The sequence below is a fragment of the Heloderma suspectum genome, chromosome 9 (genome assembly GCF_057233095.1).
Source record: "Heloderma suspectum isolate Gila_16-S chromosome 9, 16-S_ref, whole genome shotgun sequence".
NCBI lineage: Eukaryota > Metazoa > Chordata > Lepidosauria > Squamata > Helodermatidae > Heloderma > Heloderma suspectum.
Window position 1 is genome coordinate 35,364,610 of NC_139466.1, and position 17,761 is coordinate 35,382,370.

At 43.0% G+C, this 17,761-nt stretch overlaps 1 protein-coding gene across 1 annotated transcript in view; it reads right to left on the minus strand.

The window, feature by feature from the left end:
- LOC146338590 (phosphatidylinositol-binding clathrin assembly protein-like) overlaps nt 1-16,995 on the minus strand; it is a 60,972-nt gene extending 43,977 nt beyond the window's left edge. Inside the window, exon 1 of the mRNA XM_084814103.1 lies at nt 16,415-16,995. Within this exon, the coding sequence (XP_084670229.1) occupies nt 16,415-16,544 (130 nt within the window). The 5' untranslated portion in view covers nt 16,545-16,995. The remainder of the gene's footprint in view (nt 1-16,414) is intronic.
- Nucleotides 16,996-17,761: the final 766 nt, after the last annotated feature.

A 17,761-nucleotide genomic window follows, 5' to 3' on the forward strand; every position in this document is an offset into this window, starting at 1 on the left:
TAAAACCAGCAACAGCAGCAACAACAACAATAGCAGTCATATCGATGTTAGGCTTTTTGCAGGATCTTGAGCCAAACACATCCAGTACTGAGGCAGCTTCCATCTCTTGCTTCCCTCTCCTAGTTCTCTTGCCTTTTCTCATGTTTTCCTTTGGTCTAAGGACATGGTTTGCTCCACTGCCCTCTATGCTAAATTCTATTTTTGAAACTATATTCCACACAATGCAGGGCTCAGGGGTTCCTTATAACAGCTTAGGCTGCTATTGGTCCCCCATCATCGCCTACATTAACCATGGTCTTGTGAACTGATTACCCCTTTGTGCACTGGTGACCAGGAGCCTGGAGAACTTAGGGAGCCAATGCTCAGGGTGAATTTCCAAGTGATTGTGAATGATCAGGAAGTGAACAGCTCTGCTTTCCCTTCCTCTGAAAGTGGGAAACATACCAACACTGACTTTTTCTCTTGATATTGCTCAAAATCTATCTCATTTGCCCCTCATGTAGCCAACCCTGTGCCTCTGCAACATGAATTTTCCAGTTGTGCTTTGCCATTTCTCTAGTGCCCTCCCCATTCCACATTTGGCAAACCATAATTCCTCACCTCCATTCTCTCTAACATTGTTATTGTGAATAATAAAGGAATCGTCTGCTAGTCCAGCGTTGGGGGCGGTATACTAACCAATTATTCCTTTCTATAAACATTGGTGATAATAGAATAACACTTTTAAGCTTGTCAGAGCTAATTTCCCTACTGTGATCTAGCGCAGAGCATAATTCACCCTATGCATGCCACACCTCCACAAACGATCCTAATATTCTGTGTTATTTGTGTACATGTGTATAGATGCAAGTTTGCATGAATGTGAACGAAGGCAATGGGAACAGTTCCAGTAACAATATTCCTGTTCATTTAGAGTATTAGACAAAAAGGCCAAAGTCCCCAATGTGGCCAGAAGCAACCCGATCACTATCAGCACAAAGTACTGAACTACCTTCAGGGCTTGGAAGTCCACAGTGGCCTTAGAAAGACAAAGAACAATCCCTGACTGCTGAGTCACAGCATCAGCCTCTCCTTCTCCTTCCCTCTTAACACATACATTCCAAACAGTGGGGATCAATTTATAAATGTGAGTCCATGCCAAAAAGAGCCAGTAAGAATTTATTTCAATGTTCCTCATTTTTTCCCCACTCAGGCCCCACTCCTGAAGACTTACTCTACCCTTCTGGGGCTTCCAATCCTGTGTGTTTAGGTCTGTGAATCTGCAACGAGCTTTGCATGCCATTCTGTGTATATAGTCTGCTACTGCATACAAGGATTGGCAAATTATGACACCGACATTAGAAGAATAGAACAGGACATCTCTGATCCCCTTCAAAACAAAGCAGCAGTTCTGTCTGAACTCTCTTTTTCCCAAATCACACTGACGTGACAGGGCACTGAGAGTGCAGTCATCCCCATAAATTCAGTGCAGACTACTCAGGCTCCTCTGCTATGGGCAATCTACCTATCCGGTGGGGACGGAAGGCATCATCTGCTCCACAAGCCTCTGTCAGGTCCCCCAATCAAGGGGGCAAAGCTGCCCGATAGTTTGGGAACTATTGTTTTATTTAAATTGGACACCTCTAACTAAAAAACAAACCTGCAAAACAATTATCTGGAAATGTTTCCCCAATTTCTGAAGACTCCCCTTTCCTTCCAAAAAATTGTAACAACAGCAGTCAAAGAGCGTATCAGTTTAACCAATTTTCAGAAATGTTATTTATTTATTTTTACATTTATATCCTGCTTTTTTCCTCTTGCAAGGAAGCCAAGGTAGCTTATGTGGTCCTTCTCCTCTCCATTTTATCCTCACAAAAACCCTGTGAGCTCGGTTAGGCTGAGAGTCAGTGACTGGCCCAAAGTCACCCAGTGAGCTTCATGGCTGAGTGGGGGTTAGAACCCAGATCTCCCAAGTCCCAGTCCAAGACTCTAACCACTACCCCACACTGGTTCTCCATAAGTTCAATAATGGGTTACATTATTATTTGAAGTTCATTGTCTAAACACAAATCATATCCTTTCCAAAATGATTATCTGGCTTCATTTCTTAAATATAAAATATGTCATAAATGTATAAACAAGAAGATGATCACACACAGGTCCAATATGGTGCTTTTGTAAGTGAGTGAGTGTATGTGTGTTTTCTTTTTTGTTGTATACTGCCCAGAAAACTTTGGTTATTGGCAGTGATGTGGGGCGGAAAATTTTCCAACATAATTTTTTCCAGTGCATTCCTTTTCCATAGAAAATTTTCCATTTCATAAATTCATTAATAAAAATGAATGTACGCCATTTGTAAATACAATTTAAGGCAAACATGGCAGTTTCAAAGTTGCAATTAATGTTTTTCAGGTTCCCCGTAGCATACATATATGTCATTGAAATACATATATGACTCAGAGTGAAATGGAACCAATAAATGGTTCCAAAAGTGACAGCAAAACTGAAGTTTTCCCAACAATGTTAGTGGAAGAGAGTTGAACTCTGTTAAAATAGATGAGTGGTTCTCAGCATATCATGCACAGTTCTTTGGATTGCTAAAATGAATTAGTGTCAACAGTTTTCAGCACCTTTGTTTTTTTCTTAAATGTAAACGATGTAAGGGAAGTACATGCTATTGTCTTTAAATTTTTACAAGTATTGCAATAAAAATTTCTACATAATATAATATTTAAATCACATTAAGTGTGCTTCAATTTTTGTCCTCAAATATTTCAGGTCAAATACTGTGGTGTATTGGGACAAAAACATAACATGAGCTACTCCTTTTTTTTTTTTTTAAGCTTTGTGGTTTACTAAATACAAGTAAAATAAACATGCTAAATTAGATCTCTCGAGGACATCAGAACATTTTCCAATGCAAACTGAACATTTCCCTAGGCAAATGACCCTATGCAAATTAATCTAAAATGATAAACACAAATCATATCCTTTCCATAATTATTTTCTGGCTTCATTTCTTAAATTTAAAATGTGCCACAAATATATAAGCAAAAGGATGATGAATTTGAAATTTTTCAGAAAACCCTCATCACTGGTTACAGGGCCATTTAAAAGTGTAATAATCAAACAAACAAACAAACAAACTGAAGACTGAATTCTGAGGACCCAAACAATTAGTATTTGATTATATGAATGTATTCAAAGTACCCCTTTGGATTTCCTAGTAAATCACACTGATTTATATACACTCCTTAATTTGTCTAGAGGTGCAAAACACCACAAGATGTATTCAGTATAATAATGACTAGAACAATTAAGCATGTTTATCTCAGATTCTATCATCGTGTTTTTTCCTAGGATCATAATGATAATTTCATCCAGCTTCCTGCACGATGACAAGCTACATTAAAACAGTATTCCTTAGGAAATACTGTGTCTTCTGTACCAGTCTCAAACACACCAAGAAGACTCAGCAACTCAATATACTACTACAGCCAGTGAGACGTCTCCCTTTCTTTTTCGGGTTTTGTTTCTCTGGGTGCTTCCCACATGACAGACCTTCTGCAATCACGTCCTCTGTCTCAAACATTTTCCTCTTGACTTGGGGAGGCTCACAACAACAAGAATACATACTTTGGACTGAAGCTGAGTCCAGACAGAATCTGCTGAAGCAAATTCCTCTGTAACTAGCTAAAAGGCAGAAGGAAGCAGCAAGTGTTCAGTAAAAAATTAGCTCTGCCTGCCTTAATCTGTGGATGTGCTTGCTAGATGGTACTGGATAAAAACAAACAAGATCTAGAAAGTATGTTTTCCTATTTCATTCTTGTGACAAGAACCTCTACATACTGATATGAGTTTTCCAGAAAATTTTGAATGGGAAAATTTTCCTATGGAAATTAGGTTCATTTGTAGAGGTTAATTTACATCGGAACATTTTCTGATGCCCTAATGTAATCTAATTTGGCATGTTTGTTTTACTTGTATTTAGTAAACAACAACGCCTTTTTTAAAAGTACCCACATCATTTTTTGTGCCAATATACCACAAGTATTTGACCTGAAACATTCGAGGGGGGAATTATAGCACACTTAATGTGATTTAAATGTTAAAATATGTAGAATCTTTTCTTGGAAAACTAGTAAAAAAAATGGAAAGTACTTCTCTTACATTGTTTAAATTTAAGGGGGGAAAGTACTGAAAACTGTTTTCACACTAATAAATTTTAGCAACCCAAAGACCTGTGTACAGTATGGTTTTGGCCAGCTATTATCGTCTGATCTCGGAAGCTAAGCAGGGTCAGCCCTGGTTAGTACTTGGATGAGAGACCGCCTGGAAATCAGGCTTCCTGCAATGAGCAGGGGGTGGGGCTCGATGGTCTTGTAGGCCCCTTCCAACCCTATGATTCTATGAAACTCCACCATGAAATCTCATATCAAAGATTATACAATGTGAATCTTCAATAGTAGCAATATTTAAGAACTGAATACTTGGCTAAATGCAGGCCTAAAAAAGGAAAGGGTTTGCGTAACTCAAAAGGTCTACTGGTTGGTCAAATAAACTGATCATAACAATGTTGCTGTAATGGACCAACATGACTTACCCAAGATCTGTTTGGAAACGTGTGTTGATCAAGCAATCTCATCATAAAAACGGAGAATACTTGTGTCTTCGAAAGTCAAATATGGTCTAGCAGTTAGGAAAATACTAAAATGCTTACTTAGAACTCAAGATTTCTACAGTTACCTAGAAATGTATTCTTTCTACTCTGGGACAGGCGTTAACAGAACTATTGCTTTCAGGTAATAGGTGAATTAACCTGAAGAAAATGCAGAGTCCCATCTCTACTGGAACACAGCTCTCACCAGTAGGTTTTCACAAGGTAAGAGAGAACAAACTCCACTCATCCATCTGGACTCAGTCCGCCATGCAGCCTAGCGGCAAAGAAACTGCATGTAACCGTCCTAAACAACTTGTGCCCCTCCAAGCCAATGCAGCTCACATTTGCTGCAGCACACTGTTTGGGACTGCACAAACAGGCAGGACACAATACACAGCTGGCGGGGAGGTAGGACTGTGTTTGCAGCGGTGGGTCAGAAGTTGTGCAGGCATGATACTTAAGTATCAGCTTCATTTATTAACACTTCAGACTATTGGATATACTGGAGATCATCCAACACAGAAGAATGCTACACTGCTTTACCAGAATGTCCAGCCATCAAAAAAGCTAGAACCACCAATTAACAACAACAGGAAGTCAACCCTTGTGCAAAGATTAGGTCAAGTCACAGTAAGAATAAGTTGATCTATTCAAGATTAACTGGTGGTCTTTGCAGAAAAAGAAACATGTTTAGTCTATTACGCATTTTGTTATTTAAGTAATCTCCAGTCTTGTTATCATGCATGCTTTTGTAGCTTTCCCTCCACCGAAGTACCTAAATGACTGTATTCAATGGGAATCGCTCCAGACAGACTCTCCTAATTCCCCTACAAGAATCAGTTATGGACAGCCTTCTTGCTTCTATGGAGAGGTGTGCACTAGTCATTCCCCACTCTGCTGCTGTGGACTGCCAAGCTTAGAAGACAGGAATGTGAGAAATTGTTCCTTACAATGTGGGATGGGTTTCAAATATCTGCCCTCAACCCCTGGAGACCTTTCGGCAGCAAAAGAAGTTCAGCTGTGGCGGCTGGATATTGGGAGAGCCGGTCCAACCATCACACAAACATGCTGTGGAATCACAACTGAGAAACCAAGTAATGTGTAGATCAGTAGCAGTCAGCTTCTTTGGCCTGGAGAGAAGGGTTGTGGGGGCTCTACCCCGATCAAGGGTAGAGCCCCCACAGCCATGACACTCAAGTGGGACCTGTACATAAGAAGAGCCTACATAGTCCAGCATCCTGTTTCTCACATTGGCCAACCAGATGCCTGTGTTAAACCCACAATCAGGACATGAGGACATGCAAGCTGAGCACAGACCAGGCAAGGCACCACTTCCTTTGCAAAACTGAGATGATACCATCATGATGGCCTGCAGGTCCAGAATGTGACCCTCATATGCCACTTCCAACCTATCAGGCTCTGCACAAAATGAGAGAGGACATTTCAAAGGCCTTTGTGATGATGGCTGAGACCAAAACAATGTACAGTTCCCTTCCGGCCAAAAGCAGCATAAGAAGCAAGCAGACCACAAATCTAACCAGACAGACACTTTTCTACACAAAGCGTATCCAAAAAGGGTCTGCACTACTAAAGAGTCTTTGGGGGCATCCTCACATTCCATGCTGTGTCTGCCAGGTTAAAAGTAGGGCTGTCAGGTTGCAACCAGGGGAAAAGGGCAGAGACTAGATTCAACCAAGGTCCACCAATTGGCCATTGTTTGCCTAGACACAACATGCTAATCTGGGAAAAGATGAGAGCCTATTACACCAGTTTCAACTCTGGAAATGTAACTCGAACAGTATTCCCAAAGGACTACTATAGCCATGGAGAAACAATACAATTTGAGAGTCCAACACTAAGATGCGCCTGATCTCATCTGATCTTGGAAGCTAAGCAGGGTCAGCCCTGGTTATAACTTGGATGGGAGACTGCCTGGGAATCAGGCTTCCTGCACTGAGCAGGGGGTTGGACTCGATGGTCTTGTAGGTCCCTTCCAACCCTATGATTCTATGTTAGAAAGTGTTTGGATTTAGTTGGAACAAACCTTATCCCAATATTACAATTCAATATAAAGCTCAGAAATAAACTGTCCTCATAGATTTCACGTTTGCATTTCTAGCCTGATTTCTTCATTGATCCTGTCAAAAGAACCATCTTTAACATCCATTAAATGATGGCATTTTGTTATACGCCCAGTTCACATATAACTCTAAACCAGGATTTAGCACTATGTACACAAGAAATATCTTCCTGCACAAAGTGCCGATGCTCCAGAACTCCCCTATCCTCCTCCCATACAGCTAGAAGGAGGAAAAACCCAGAAATATGTTTCAGTTTAGCGGATTCCTGGCTTGTCATTACATACAAAACAGAAATTATGGTTTTTAAAAAGGTACTCAACTGCTAAACAAACCAACCTAAAACCTTGGATTGGTTTTCTAGTTTGCTTAGCAACTGACTAGTGTTTCTTTTAAACCAGGATTCCTAGTTCACACATGACAAACCAAGAATCTGCTAAAGTGAAACTAAATTCTAGTTTATTCCTCCTCAGCATCAGATGGGAGGAGAAGAGGGGACAGGGGACTGCACAGGCTCATTCCAGCTCGTGCATGTAATGCTAAATTATGGTTTAGCATTATGTGTGAACCAGCCAGCAGTTTAAACTTAACTCTCTCAACGGAAAATTATCAATTATAATATAAATCGACCTCTTTCACACCTATCATACACATGACCACAAAGAGATTTTACGATTAGTAATACTTCTGAATACATCATTTTTCTGCCAGACACAAAGTAAGTAAAACATTCGCAGATAAAACTTGTAGAATGCAAGTAGCAGTCCCTCCAATAATAATTCCAATGACTGACGCCTATCAGTATGGACAGGCCTTCACCAACCTCATGCCCTCTATATGTGTTGGGCTACAACTTCCATCATCCCCAGCAAGCATAGCTCTTTGTCATGATGGGTGGGGATGATGAGATTTGTTGCCTGCCAGCTGTTTTAGGCTACAAGTGGGAGAAGGCTGATACGGAACAAAATGGGTCCAGCCCAAAATAAAGCAGTGGTTTCTAGATACTCAGGGACCCCCTTAGTGTGCAGAAATATACACATTTGGAAATTTTAAAAAAAATTAAACAAGAAAACAGGAGTTTCCAGGACCTAAGGAACGTTCAAGGTATGCATAAAAATACTAGAGTTCACACTGAACACCATTGTTTGGTCTTGCCCAGGGTGGAAGAGAGCTGCCCATAGAATAATCCAGGATTTTAGCAAACTTAAATTGTTAGTAATGGACATGTCCCCCATTACTAACCATAAAAGGTAGCAGCTCTTTCTAACTCAGGTCTAATAGACAGTTTAACATTTAAAAAATTGCACTACCAATATCAAGACAGTCCACTACCCCATATTGCAGGATGGGGGGCAGAGTAGGGTTGTGAGTTAGCAAAGAGTGGCTTTCAACAGCTCTACAATGTAGTGTACTGTTTTAGTGCAGGTCAGAGAAAGGGCTAAAAAGAGGTCTAACAGAACCTGACATCAGGCAGACTTGCGAGTCCAGCAATTAGATCTATGGTTGAGGAAAGTTGAGCAACAGAATTCTGAACGTGTGTTTTTAAAAGTGGAGAGGGAGAGAGGAAATTAGCCCCTAAGAGCTTACAGCGACTTCCTCAACTTTGTGCCCTCCAGATATGTTGGACTACAGCATCCCCTAGCCAGCCATGCTGGCAAGGGATGCTGGGAGATGCTGTAGTCTAACACATCAGGAGGGCATCAGGTTGGGGAAGGCAAGCTTCTAGTTTCCCAGAAGCAAGTAAATAGGGGGTGGGGTGGAGACAAGAATATCGAGATCCATGCCATGAGATTAAAAAAAATCTCCTTCCCACACTATGCTCCCCCCCAACCAAGCCCTGAAGCAATAAAAACACTCAGATTCAGGGTTGGCAGCCAGCCCCAAACTTTAGCCCTTTAACACTATATAGCACAGTGGGGAAGGAAAAAAAGGTGCCCTCTATGAACTTTATAGTGTTGCTTGGGGCTCCTGTTCCAGGCTGGCAAGAGCCCCGAACAGGACTTCTTCCATTAGTGCAGTGGTTCTCAACCTTCATTTCCCAGATGTTGTTGGACTCTGACTCCCATCAGCCCCAGACAGCATTGCAAATGGTCTAGGAGTGATGGGATTCATGGTGTAACAACTCCTGGAGACCCAAAGTTGGGAGCCACTGCACAGGAGTGTGGGGCTACATGAGACCCCATGTGTAGCTTTCTTTTTCTAGCTCCAGTGGGGTGGAGGGTGGGAGAGACCCTGGAATTTTCCTAGTTTAATAATGGTGAAAAGATACTAAAACCACTGTGCAAGTCCAGACCTAGAAACCTGCCTTCTCAAATGGCAACAAAAATACAATAATACAAAGAAGATCCCTGGAGCTTTTCCTGTATCACTACAGTACAGATGCCTTCTCTGAACAAAGAAAGCACATAAACAAGTAAAACATACAGTTTTAAATCTGATACATAAAATTCACATAAACAATAGCCTGAAACCACAACCTCCTATGCATTTTTACCTATTCTCATTAATAATTTGACAGATATGGGAAAAGTACTATTGACATTTTTTTTAGCCCCTATCATCTGCTCCATTACTCTAGGATAACGGGCAAGTATTAAAATAAAATCAACAATTGAAAAAAATTTCACAGGCCTAGCAGTGCTTAAATTTAGCAGCACATCCTAAAAACACTGACCTTATATATTCCCAAATGAACTTAGATTTCACATGCACAGGGATCTCAGTATCAGTATTATGTGTTCACTTATAAAAAATATATACTATAATACCCTTGCAGATACATGACTAGCTGGACCCCTAGCTTGAAGTCAATTCTGTTTCTCTCCTAGTTGAATTACCTATTATTTGAGTGCAGGTTAAGAGCATATTCCTAACATATATATACACACACAGCTTCCTCCAAGGAGCTCAGGGCAGTATGCATGCTGTTATTTTATCCTTACAACCATCTTAGGCTGGGACTCAGTGACTTGGCCCAAGGCCACCCAGTAAGCTTTCTGGCTAAGTAGGGATTCAAACCCAGGTTGCCTTCAATACAGGCTCAACATTCTGTCCACTAACATTGGCCAATATAAAAAACAGGATACCTTGAATTTCTCTCTCTGTCGCTATCTGTAAAACACAATCACTGCCAATACTCTTAGCTCAGCAAGTTCCAAAAACCTAGATAGCATCAGCATGAATTATTCTCCTAAGTGTGATCGGCAGTAAAAATTTTCATGCTGCCAGAATAACCCACTTGCAATCAGAAGCTAGCTACCATCAAGGCCCATTTTTTGATAGAGAAGGTTGATGGAGAGAGGTTACTTTAGTTACAAAACCAAAATAGCTCTCCCATCTATTGAAAAGTGGTAAGTAGTTTGGAAACAGAATATACTAAGGGCGCAATCCTATGTATGCTTAGACAGAAAAAAAAGTCTGGCAACTCCCAGCATTCACCAGCCAGCATGACTGGGTGAATGCTGGGAGTTGTAGGACTTTTCTCTGTCTAAACATGTGCAGGATTGCACCTAAGGTGCCATGAAGAAAGTATCCACAGTTCATCAGTTATGTCAAAGAACAAATAGTAGATTACTCCAAGAACTTTATATTATTTTATACAGCAGGTATAAAGTAAAACTCCATTGCAGAGCAGGCATGATGTACATCATTCTACTATACAGAAAACAAACGCTGAACAAATATCAGCACAATTCATACTGAAGTGCTTCTTTCCGAATATAGTAGTTATGTGTAGTTATTCTACACATTCAAGACCGATGGACTTTCTTTTTGTGTAGAGAAACACAGGGTAAACTTTAGAGCAATCCATTTAAAAAATCAGAGTTTAAACATTTAAATCAGATGTTAATGTTATTTTAAAATTGTAAATACTAAGTTCCTCTGAAGAGTTCCTCTGAAGAATAACTCAATTAATATTTAACAATCTTAATGTAAGGATGTCAGCCCTACAGTTAGTTAATCTTGAAACTACACGAATGCCCCCACCAGATACACCAAGTTAAAGGAGGCTTTTCTATGTAAATGAAGAATCAATTCGATCATTTCTCAAATATGAGTTACACTCTACCTAACAAACATAGGCATGCCATTTTCACCTGATGAAAATAACCTGCTCTAGTCTGCCCAATAGCTATCAGACCTTGCTTCGACCTATCAGTCATGGGCATTTAATTTCTGTTTGCTGTTTTGCTTTTGTGAGGTTGGAGCCGGGCAAAAGAAGAGCGAAGAAGAAATGAACAACACTGGAAAGAAGAATAAAAGACAAAATTATCTAGTGTGCAGACTCCTTTACCTGCATACTTGTCACAAACTGTCACGGCTGCTGGTCATAAGAAAGACCCTATACGGGAATATTTTAAAGACATTCCCTCTAGCTAAAAAAGGAAAGCATGTAACATGTACACAGTGCAACAAAGAGATGCAAGAATGAAACAAGAGTGTAAATATTTTATTTAGTTGTACATTATGGTTTAGGAGTCAGATTTACACCACTGTTTAGGGAATATGAAGTGTCAATGGAAAACTTGATTAATCAGCCTTTTTTCTTTCTGGTTTAAATAATTAAAATAATCACATTGACTTAAATCAATTCACCCTGGACCTTACAGAAACAATCCTTAACAAGCATAAAACCCAGGAATCTTGCCACATTCCAAGTACCAGTGATAGCTCATGGTATGAAAATTCGCCTGTATGGGGTCTGAACCAGAGCACTTTGATGTATGTGAAAGACTTCACATCAATTTTTCTGGGCTTCTGATCATTCCCTCTTTCTGCATCTAGACTACTTTTCAGTTATTTGCTCAAGACACTATTCCTTCTTACTCCAAGTATAAGTAGCATATTCCTGCTTTAGACCTTTCAAGGAATAAAGAGATCATATGTACTAGTTACTGCTATGTGCCGAAGCACATAGTTTCTCATGGGGGGAAACTTTGTATTAGTGCCACACAGGTGATGCACAGGACATGTGTCAGCTGGAATTTTTTTCTTATCCATATCAACCCTGTATTAACAACCCTAAAAAATAGCTAGAGATTATACAGCTTCTATAAGTGCTTTCTCATCTCTTTACTATCAACACCACAATGTCACTCAACTTCATGTAATTCCCAACCATTGGTCTCCCTTACATTGTCACCATTAAATAAAAAGCATTTTCTGAACAAAGAAAACTGATTGAATTAAGCAGTATAGATTTTTTTTCCTACACAGAACATGATGTACAAGAAATCACACACGCGCTTCACAGCCGCTTATAAACATCATGATAATGGCAATTGGCTCTCCTCAATGTAGTGAAATTACATCACAGATTCATTTTAACAGGTGTGCACTAACAATGCAATCCTATGCATGTCTACTCAGAAGTAAGTCCCACTGAGTTCAAGAAGGCTTACTCACATGTAAGTATGTATAGGAGTGCAACCTGATTTGTTTGTTTGTTTTTACTGCTACTGATACCTTTCAAAGCTATTGAGTAACTTTATAGTGACACTACTTCCTAATTTCCTGGCACAGTCTAGCTTACTGATTTTAAGCTTACATCTGAACTTCAGTCTATTACAGGAAGCAGAAGCCACAAGGAAGAAAAAAAGTTATCTGATGCCATAGACAGAAAATATCTTGGGGCTGTAAAGACTGAAAATGAGATGCCCAAGCAATTCTCAAATACTCAAGCAACAACAGATCCATTAAGTCTTCAGATACCACAACACCCTTTGTTGTTCGCAGCAAAAAACTACCCTTCCAAAATCAAGCAATCATAATGTTCCAGTTAATTTTTACTTCCTTTAATTCTGAAAAATATCATGATCATCATTCCTCAAGGGTATGTATGCAAGAGAAGGTATGAGTTAAATGAGGGGAAGTTCACAAACATAAGAGGGGTGGACTCTCCAGACAACAGAATGCTGTGTTTAATTTAAAGCCACATGGATGGCTGGGGGGATGCTGGAAGTTGTAGTCCAACACATCTGGAGGGCACCAGGTTGGGGGAAAGCTGATTTAAAGGATTCAAAGAGCAATCACACAATGATAGCATTGCCTATATCAATGACGACAATAGAGACTACATAATTCTTCAAACTTCTGAAGACTTGAAATACTTCTGCTTTTGGAGAGACCCAACTTTTAGCACCATGAGACAGTCCCGTTCAACTGATTGGATTGAATGTGGACACAGGACAGGCTTTTAGCCAGAAATGATTGTGGGGAAAGGGAGATACACAATGAGAGCCATCACAACTAACTATATACAATGGGGATCATCACAAATCAGTGTAAAGAATCAAAACCTAAACATAACTATTGAACAATTTTACATATTAAAAAAAAATACATGCGCAAATTCTCGTCAGTCACCACAGTGCCTTTGCACTCACTGACCAGAACACTAGAAGCAGATAATGCTTCTTATAAGCAATTTGTTAAAATACTGCCTGCCTACTTACTGTTCTGCATAGCTCCATACGTAAAATCTAGAGACTTGCTTCTTAAATAAAAATGTGAAACTATAGGAAGGACTCTAAAAAAATCCCTAGGGAGGGCAGCCCTCCATAGCTACGGCCTGCAAAATATGAAGCTCAGATATTTGAAGAAATAAGACCACACAGTACATCAGAAGGAAAGCAGAGCATCCACACAAAAGTATATCGCTATAGAAGAAGACAACATGGTTCCTGCACGGCATAGCAGCTGGACCCACTGGAAAATGGAGGGGTGCAATCTTAATGCTGAGCTGCAATTTTCGCCCATAATTGCAGGAAACATACCAGGGAAGAGCCAAATGTCCAATCAGTGTTTTGCAATATATACCAGCGTAACTACATCTCACATGAACATGTTCCTCCATGTCAAGAGGCAACTAGTAGATTCCTAGGTAGTCAATATGTTTTATCCACACTGTCTAATAAGTTCTGAACCAAACTGCATTAATGAAATAACATTGCTGAGCATAGGTATACCACTTTAGGGTATTCAGAGTACTTCAGATACATTAGCTCAGTAATCCTTGCAACAGCCACATAAGGTAGGCTAGAATTAGCCCCATATTGCAGGTAAATATTGAGGCCAAGAGACAAAGGTTTTCCCCAGCAAGCTTGTAGCTTGGAATGCAAACTTTCTTCTTTCAGGACAGCAGATTTTAACCATATGCATAAAACAAGGCTGGACAGCTGAAATTATTTTAACTGCTAGGCTCCAAGTAAGCAGAACCATAGTATCTTATCTGGTAAAAGTGTTAACAGAAGGTTTCAGGCCTTTGAGGCATCAGGTCAAGAATGTTCTTTATTTGGAGGCAAATTCCATTAGGATGAGAATTACTTGCCAACACTCACTCGCTGACCTCTTAGAGGAGACATATTTTAATTTCAATTATTTGGAAGACGCAGTATAAATTTTGCATAGCCAAATGATGGGAGGAAAGAATCACAGAGGTACTGACCTTACCAGCCAAAGAAGCAGAAGTGTTACTCTGCTTTATACATTTTGGTTCATTTTTTAAATAACTTGCAATGATTAACATGCCATAAGAACCTAAGAAGAACCACGCTGGATCAGGCCAAGGGTCTATCTAATCCAGCATTCTGTTCACACAATGGCCAACCAGCTGCTCACGGGAAACCCACAAGCACGACATGAGTGCAACAGCACCCTCCCACCCAAGTTCCCCATCAACTGGTGTACAGGCATGTGTACACCCTATTCCAAAAGGATAGCCAAATACCACTGATCTTGTGTGATAAAAGCATTTAACCTCCCTTACACTTTCCCTTTAACCTTCTATAGGATATGGTGGGTCAGGACCCACAAGTGTGCAACAACCGGACATTTTTGTTTACTGAGAAGAGGAGAAAGAATGATCAGGTGCAGAGAAAGACAGGTATCTCCACCTCATGGATTTACAGCAAAGGTGGTTTGAGCAGGTTCAGCTTTAAGCACCCATGCATGGCACGGTGCACCTCCTGAAATTCTCTCCTGTACATAGCTGTTAAGGGGCCCTCCCTTCCCCTTTTACACCTTGTCATCATAGGAAGAAAAGGAGAACCTCTGAACACAGGAAGCTATCTTATCAGCTGGACACTGTCAGACTATTTACCTATTTAGTCCAGTATTATCTACTACTACTGGCCACGGCTCTCTCCAGATCTCAGGCGGGGTCTTTCGCATCACTTGATACCTGATTTGTGTTGTTTTTAAGATTGGAAAGAAATCTTAGGACCTTCTGCATGCAAAACATGTGCTCTGAACTATAGTCCTCCCAGCAAAGACAGGCATAAGCAACGAAGTGGGTCCCATGATGCAGGCTGGGATTAAAAAGTGGATCCTGGATCTGATAAGGTTGAAAGCTACTCCTATAGAGTACAGAGACTGTTAACATCTCACTCCAAGACCTGCCCCCTCTCCACTACTTTTTGACAACTGTTGCAATACTGGCAGGATCCAATTCCTATTGCAAATGTTTCTTACTTACAACCAAAGCCAAAACAAGCTATCTGGTAATAGCCAAAAATGATGGAGATAACAAGCCTGTTTCCTCACCAAGAATTCCACTGCTCCACAATCAAGGACTAGATGTGCCAACAGGAGTCATCAAGGAGAAGGAATTCCCAGCGGGATAAAGGGCTGGGGAGGGGGGGGCTTCCCTGCTTGCTTGTTATGTTTGGACCCCTGAAAATGAGTCTATCCTACTCGGTATAGCAGTTATGTTTCAACTGCATAATAAGGATATTCTGCCCAGCTATTCTGTGTGGTTAAGCCCCACTAAATGAATTGATCCTGCCTGCCTTGTTAATTCCATTTTAACACCGAAAATGAACCTAACCTGCTTTGCTCACCAGACTGAGAATAACCACCCACCACCCTAAACGACATCTGAATAAATCCTAACCAGTTTGATGGTCACACCAAAACCAAATCTATTCTACCATGGGGCAACATGTATGGAGCAGCCCAATCCTAGTGATGTCTACAGAGAAGTACCTTGAGCGGGACTTACTTCCAGGTAAGCAAGGTGAAGACTGCAGCCTTAAGCCCCAGAACCCAACCTGTCATGCCTGGCTTATTAGTCATGCTTTAACCCACCTCTCTCCATACATACATATATATCGATAATATATAGATATAGATACTGAAGAGCCAGTGTGGAGTAGTGGTTACAGTGTTGGACTGGGACTCCATATATCTGGGTTCTAGTCCTCACTAAGTCATGAGGCTCACTGGGAGACTTTGGGCCAGTCACGGACTCTCAGCCTAACCTACCTCACAGGGTTGTTGTGGAGATAATGTGGAGAGGAAGGGGCCCATGTAAGCCGCCCCGGGTTCCTTGCAAGAGGAAGAAGGCGGGATATCGATATAGTCAATAATAATCAATAAATTACATACAGATATAATATGTATGTGTGGATTCTTCCTGCTTTCCTTGCCAGCGGTGTGGCCAAGCCTCCCCAAACTGAAACTAGTTCGACAGTTCGGTGCTCGCCTCCCCCAAAATGAGCTTCGGGCCCCGTCCCCCTCTTGCGCCAGTGCGTCTTTTAAGCCCCGCTGATGACCTGCCCCTGCTCCGCCGGCCCTGACACGCCAGGCAGGCAGAGTCCGGCCCGAGGCGGGGCTATACCAGCAGCCGCAGCCGCCCCCGCCGGCCGCCAGGCGCCCCGCCGCCCCGCCCCGCCCCGGCCCGGCGGCGCCGACTCACAGTCGAGGTGCTTCTTCTTGGGGCCCATGACTTCGTGCGTCGTGGCCTTGCAGACGGCTTTGGCGACGGCCGAGCCGGTGACGCTGTGCTGCGCCGCCGTGATCCGGTCGGTGATCGACTGGCCCGACATGACGGCGGCGAGGGCGACGGGAGGAGCGGCCTCGGCGCGCTTTCCAGCTCGGCTCCGGCCCCGGCAGCGAGGAATTCCCCGGCGCCCAAAGCCCCGCCGCAGCCGCAGCAGCAGCAGCAGCCCAGGACGAGGAGGGCGAGGAGGAGGCGGCGGGGCGGGCGCGGGGGAGGAGCGCCGGTCACCGCCCCGCCGAAGGGAAGCCCTGCCCAGCCGCGGCCGGCCCGGCCCCGCCGCGAGGTTCAGCCGAGGCCAAGCGAGGGGGCTCCCCGCCCTCGGGGGCTGTCGCGCTCCGCTGCTGCTGCTGCTGCTCCTCTGCTGCCGCTGCCGCTGCCGCTCCGCCGGCCCGTGCGGCCCTCCCGCCCCGGCTCTGCCCGCCCGCCTGCCCTCGCCGGGGACCCCTCTGCGCCGCCGCCCGCGCGCTCCCCCCCCTCTCGCGTTCCCACTCCCAGACAAAATGGCGGCGGAGCTGCGGCGGCGTCAGGTGACCCGGCGGCCGCCGCGGCTGGCTCGCTGTCGCCGCGCGCCGCGCGCTTCTCCGCGCCTGCCCTGCCGCGGGCCGCGCAGGGCCCCCGCCTGCCGGCGCCCGGGCGGGCGAGGCCTCTCACGCAGGCCAGCGCGCACGGTCGCCCACCCTTCTCTCGCTCTCTGTCTCTCACACACGCTTTCTCACGTTCTCTGTCACTCGCACGCGCGCGCGCTCTCTCTCGCACACACACACACTCTCGCACGCACGTACTCGCATGCACACATTCTGTGCCTCTCGCACTCATTCTCTCTCACACACGCGCACACACACTTTCACACAGACATACATTCTCACACACACACAGTATCTCTCTCTCTCACACACTGTCTCACATTCTCTGCCACACACTCACACTTGCTCTCCCTCACACACGTGTACTCACGTGCACACATACTGCGTCTCACACATACATTCACTCACACACTCATGTACACACACACTGTCTCTCACACAGACATACATTCTCACACAAATACACGCACAGTCTAACACACACACACACACACACACTGTCTCACATTCTCAGTCACACACACACTTGCTCTCCCTCACACATGTGTACTCACGTGCACACATACTGCGTCTCACACATACATTCACTCACACACTCATGTACACACACACTGTCTCTCACACAGACATACATTCTCACACAAATACACGCACAGTCTAACACACACACACACACACT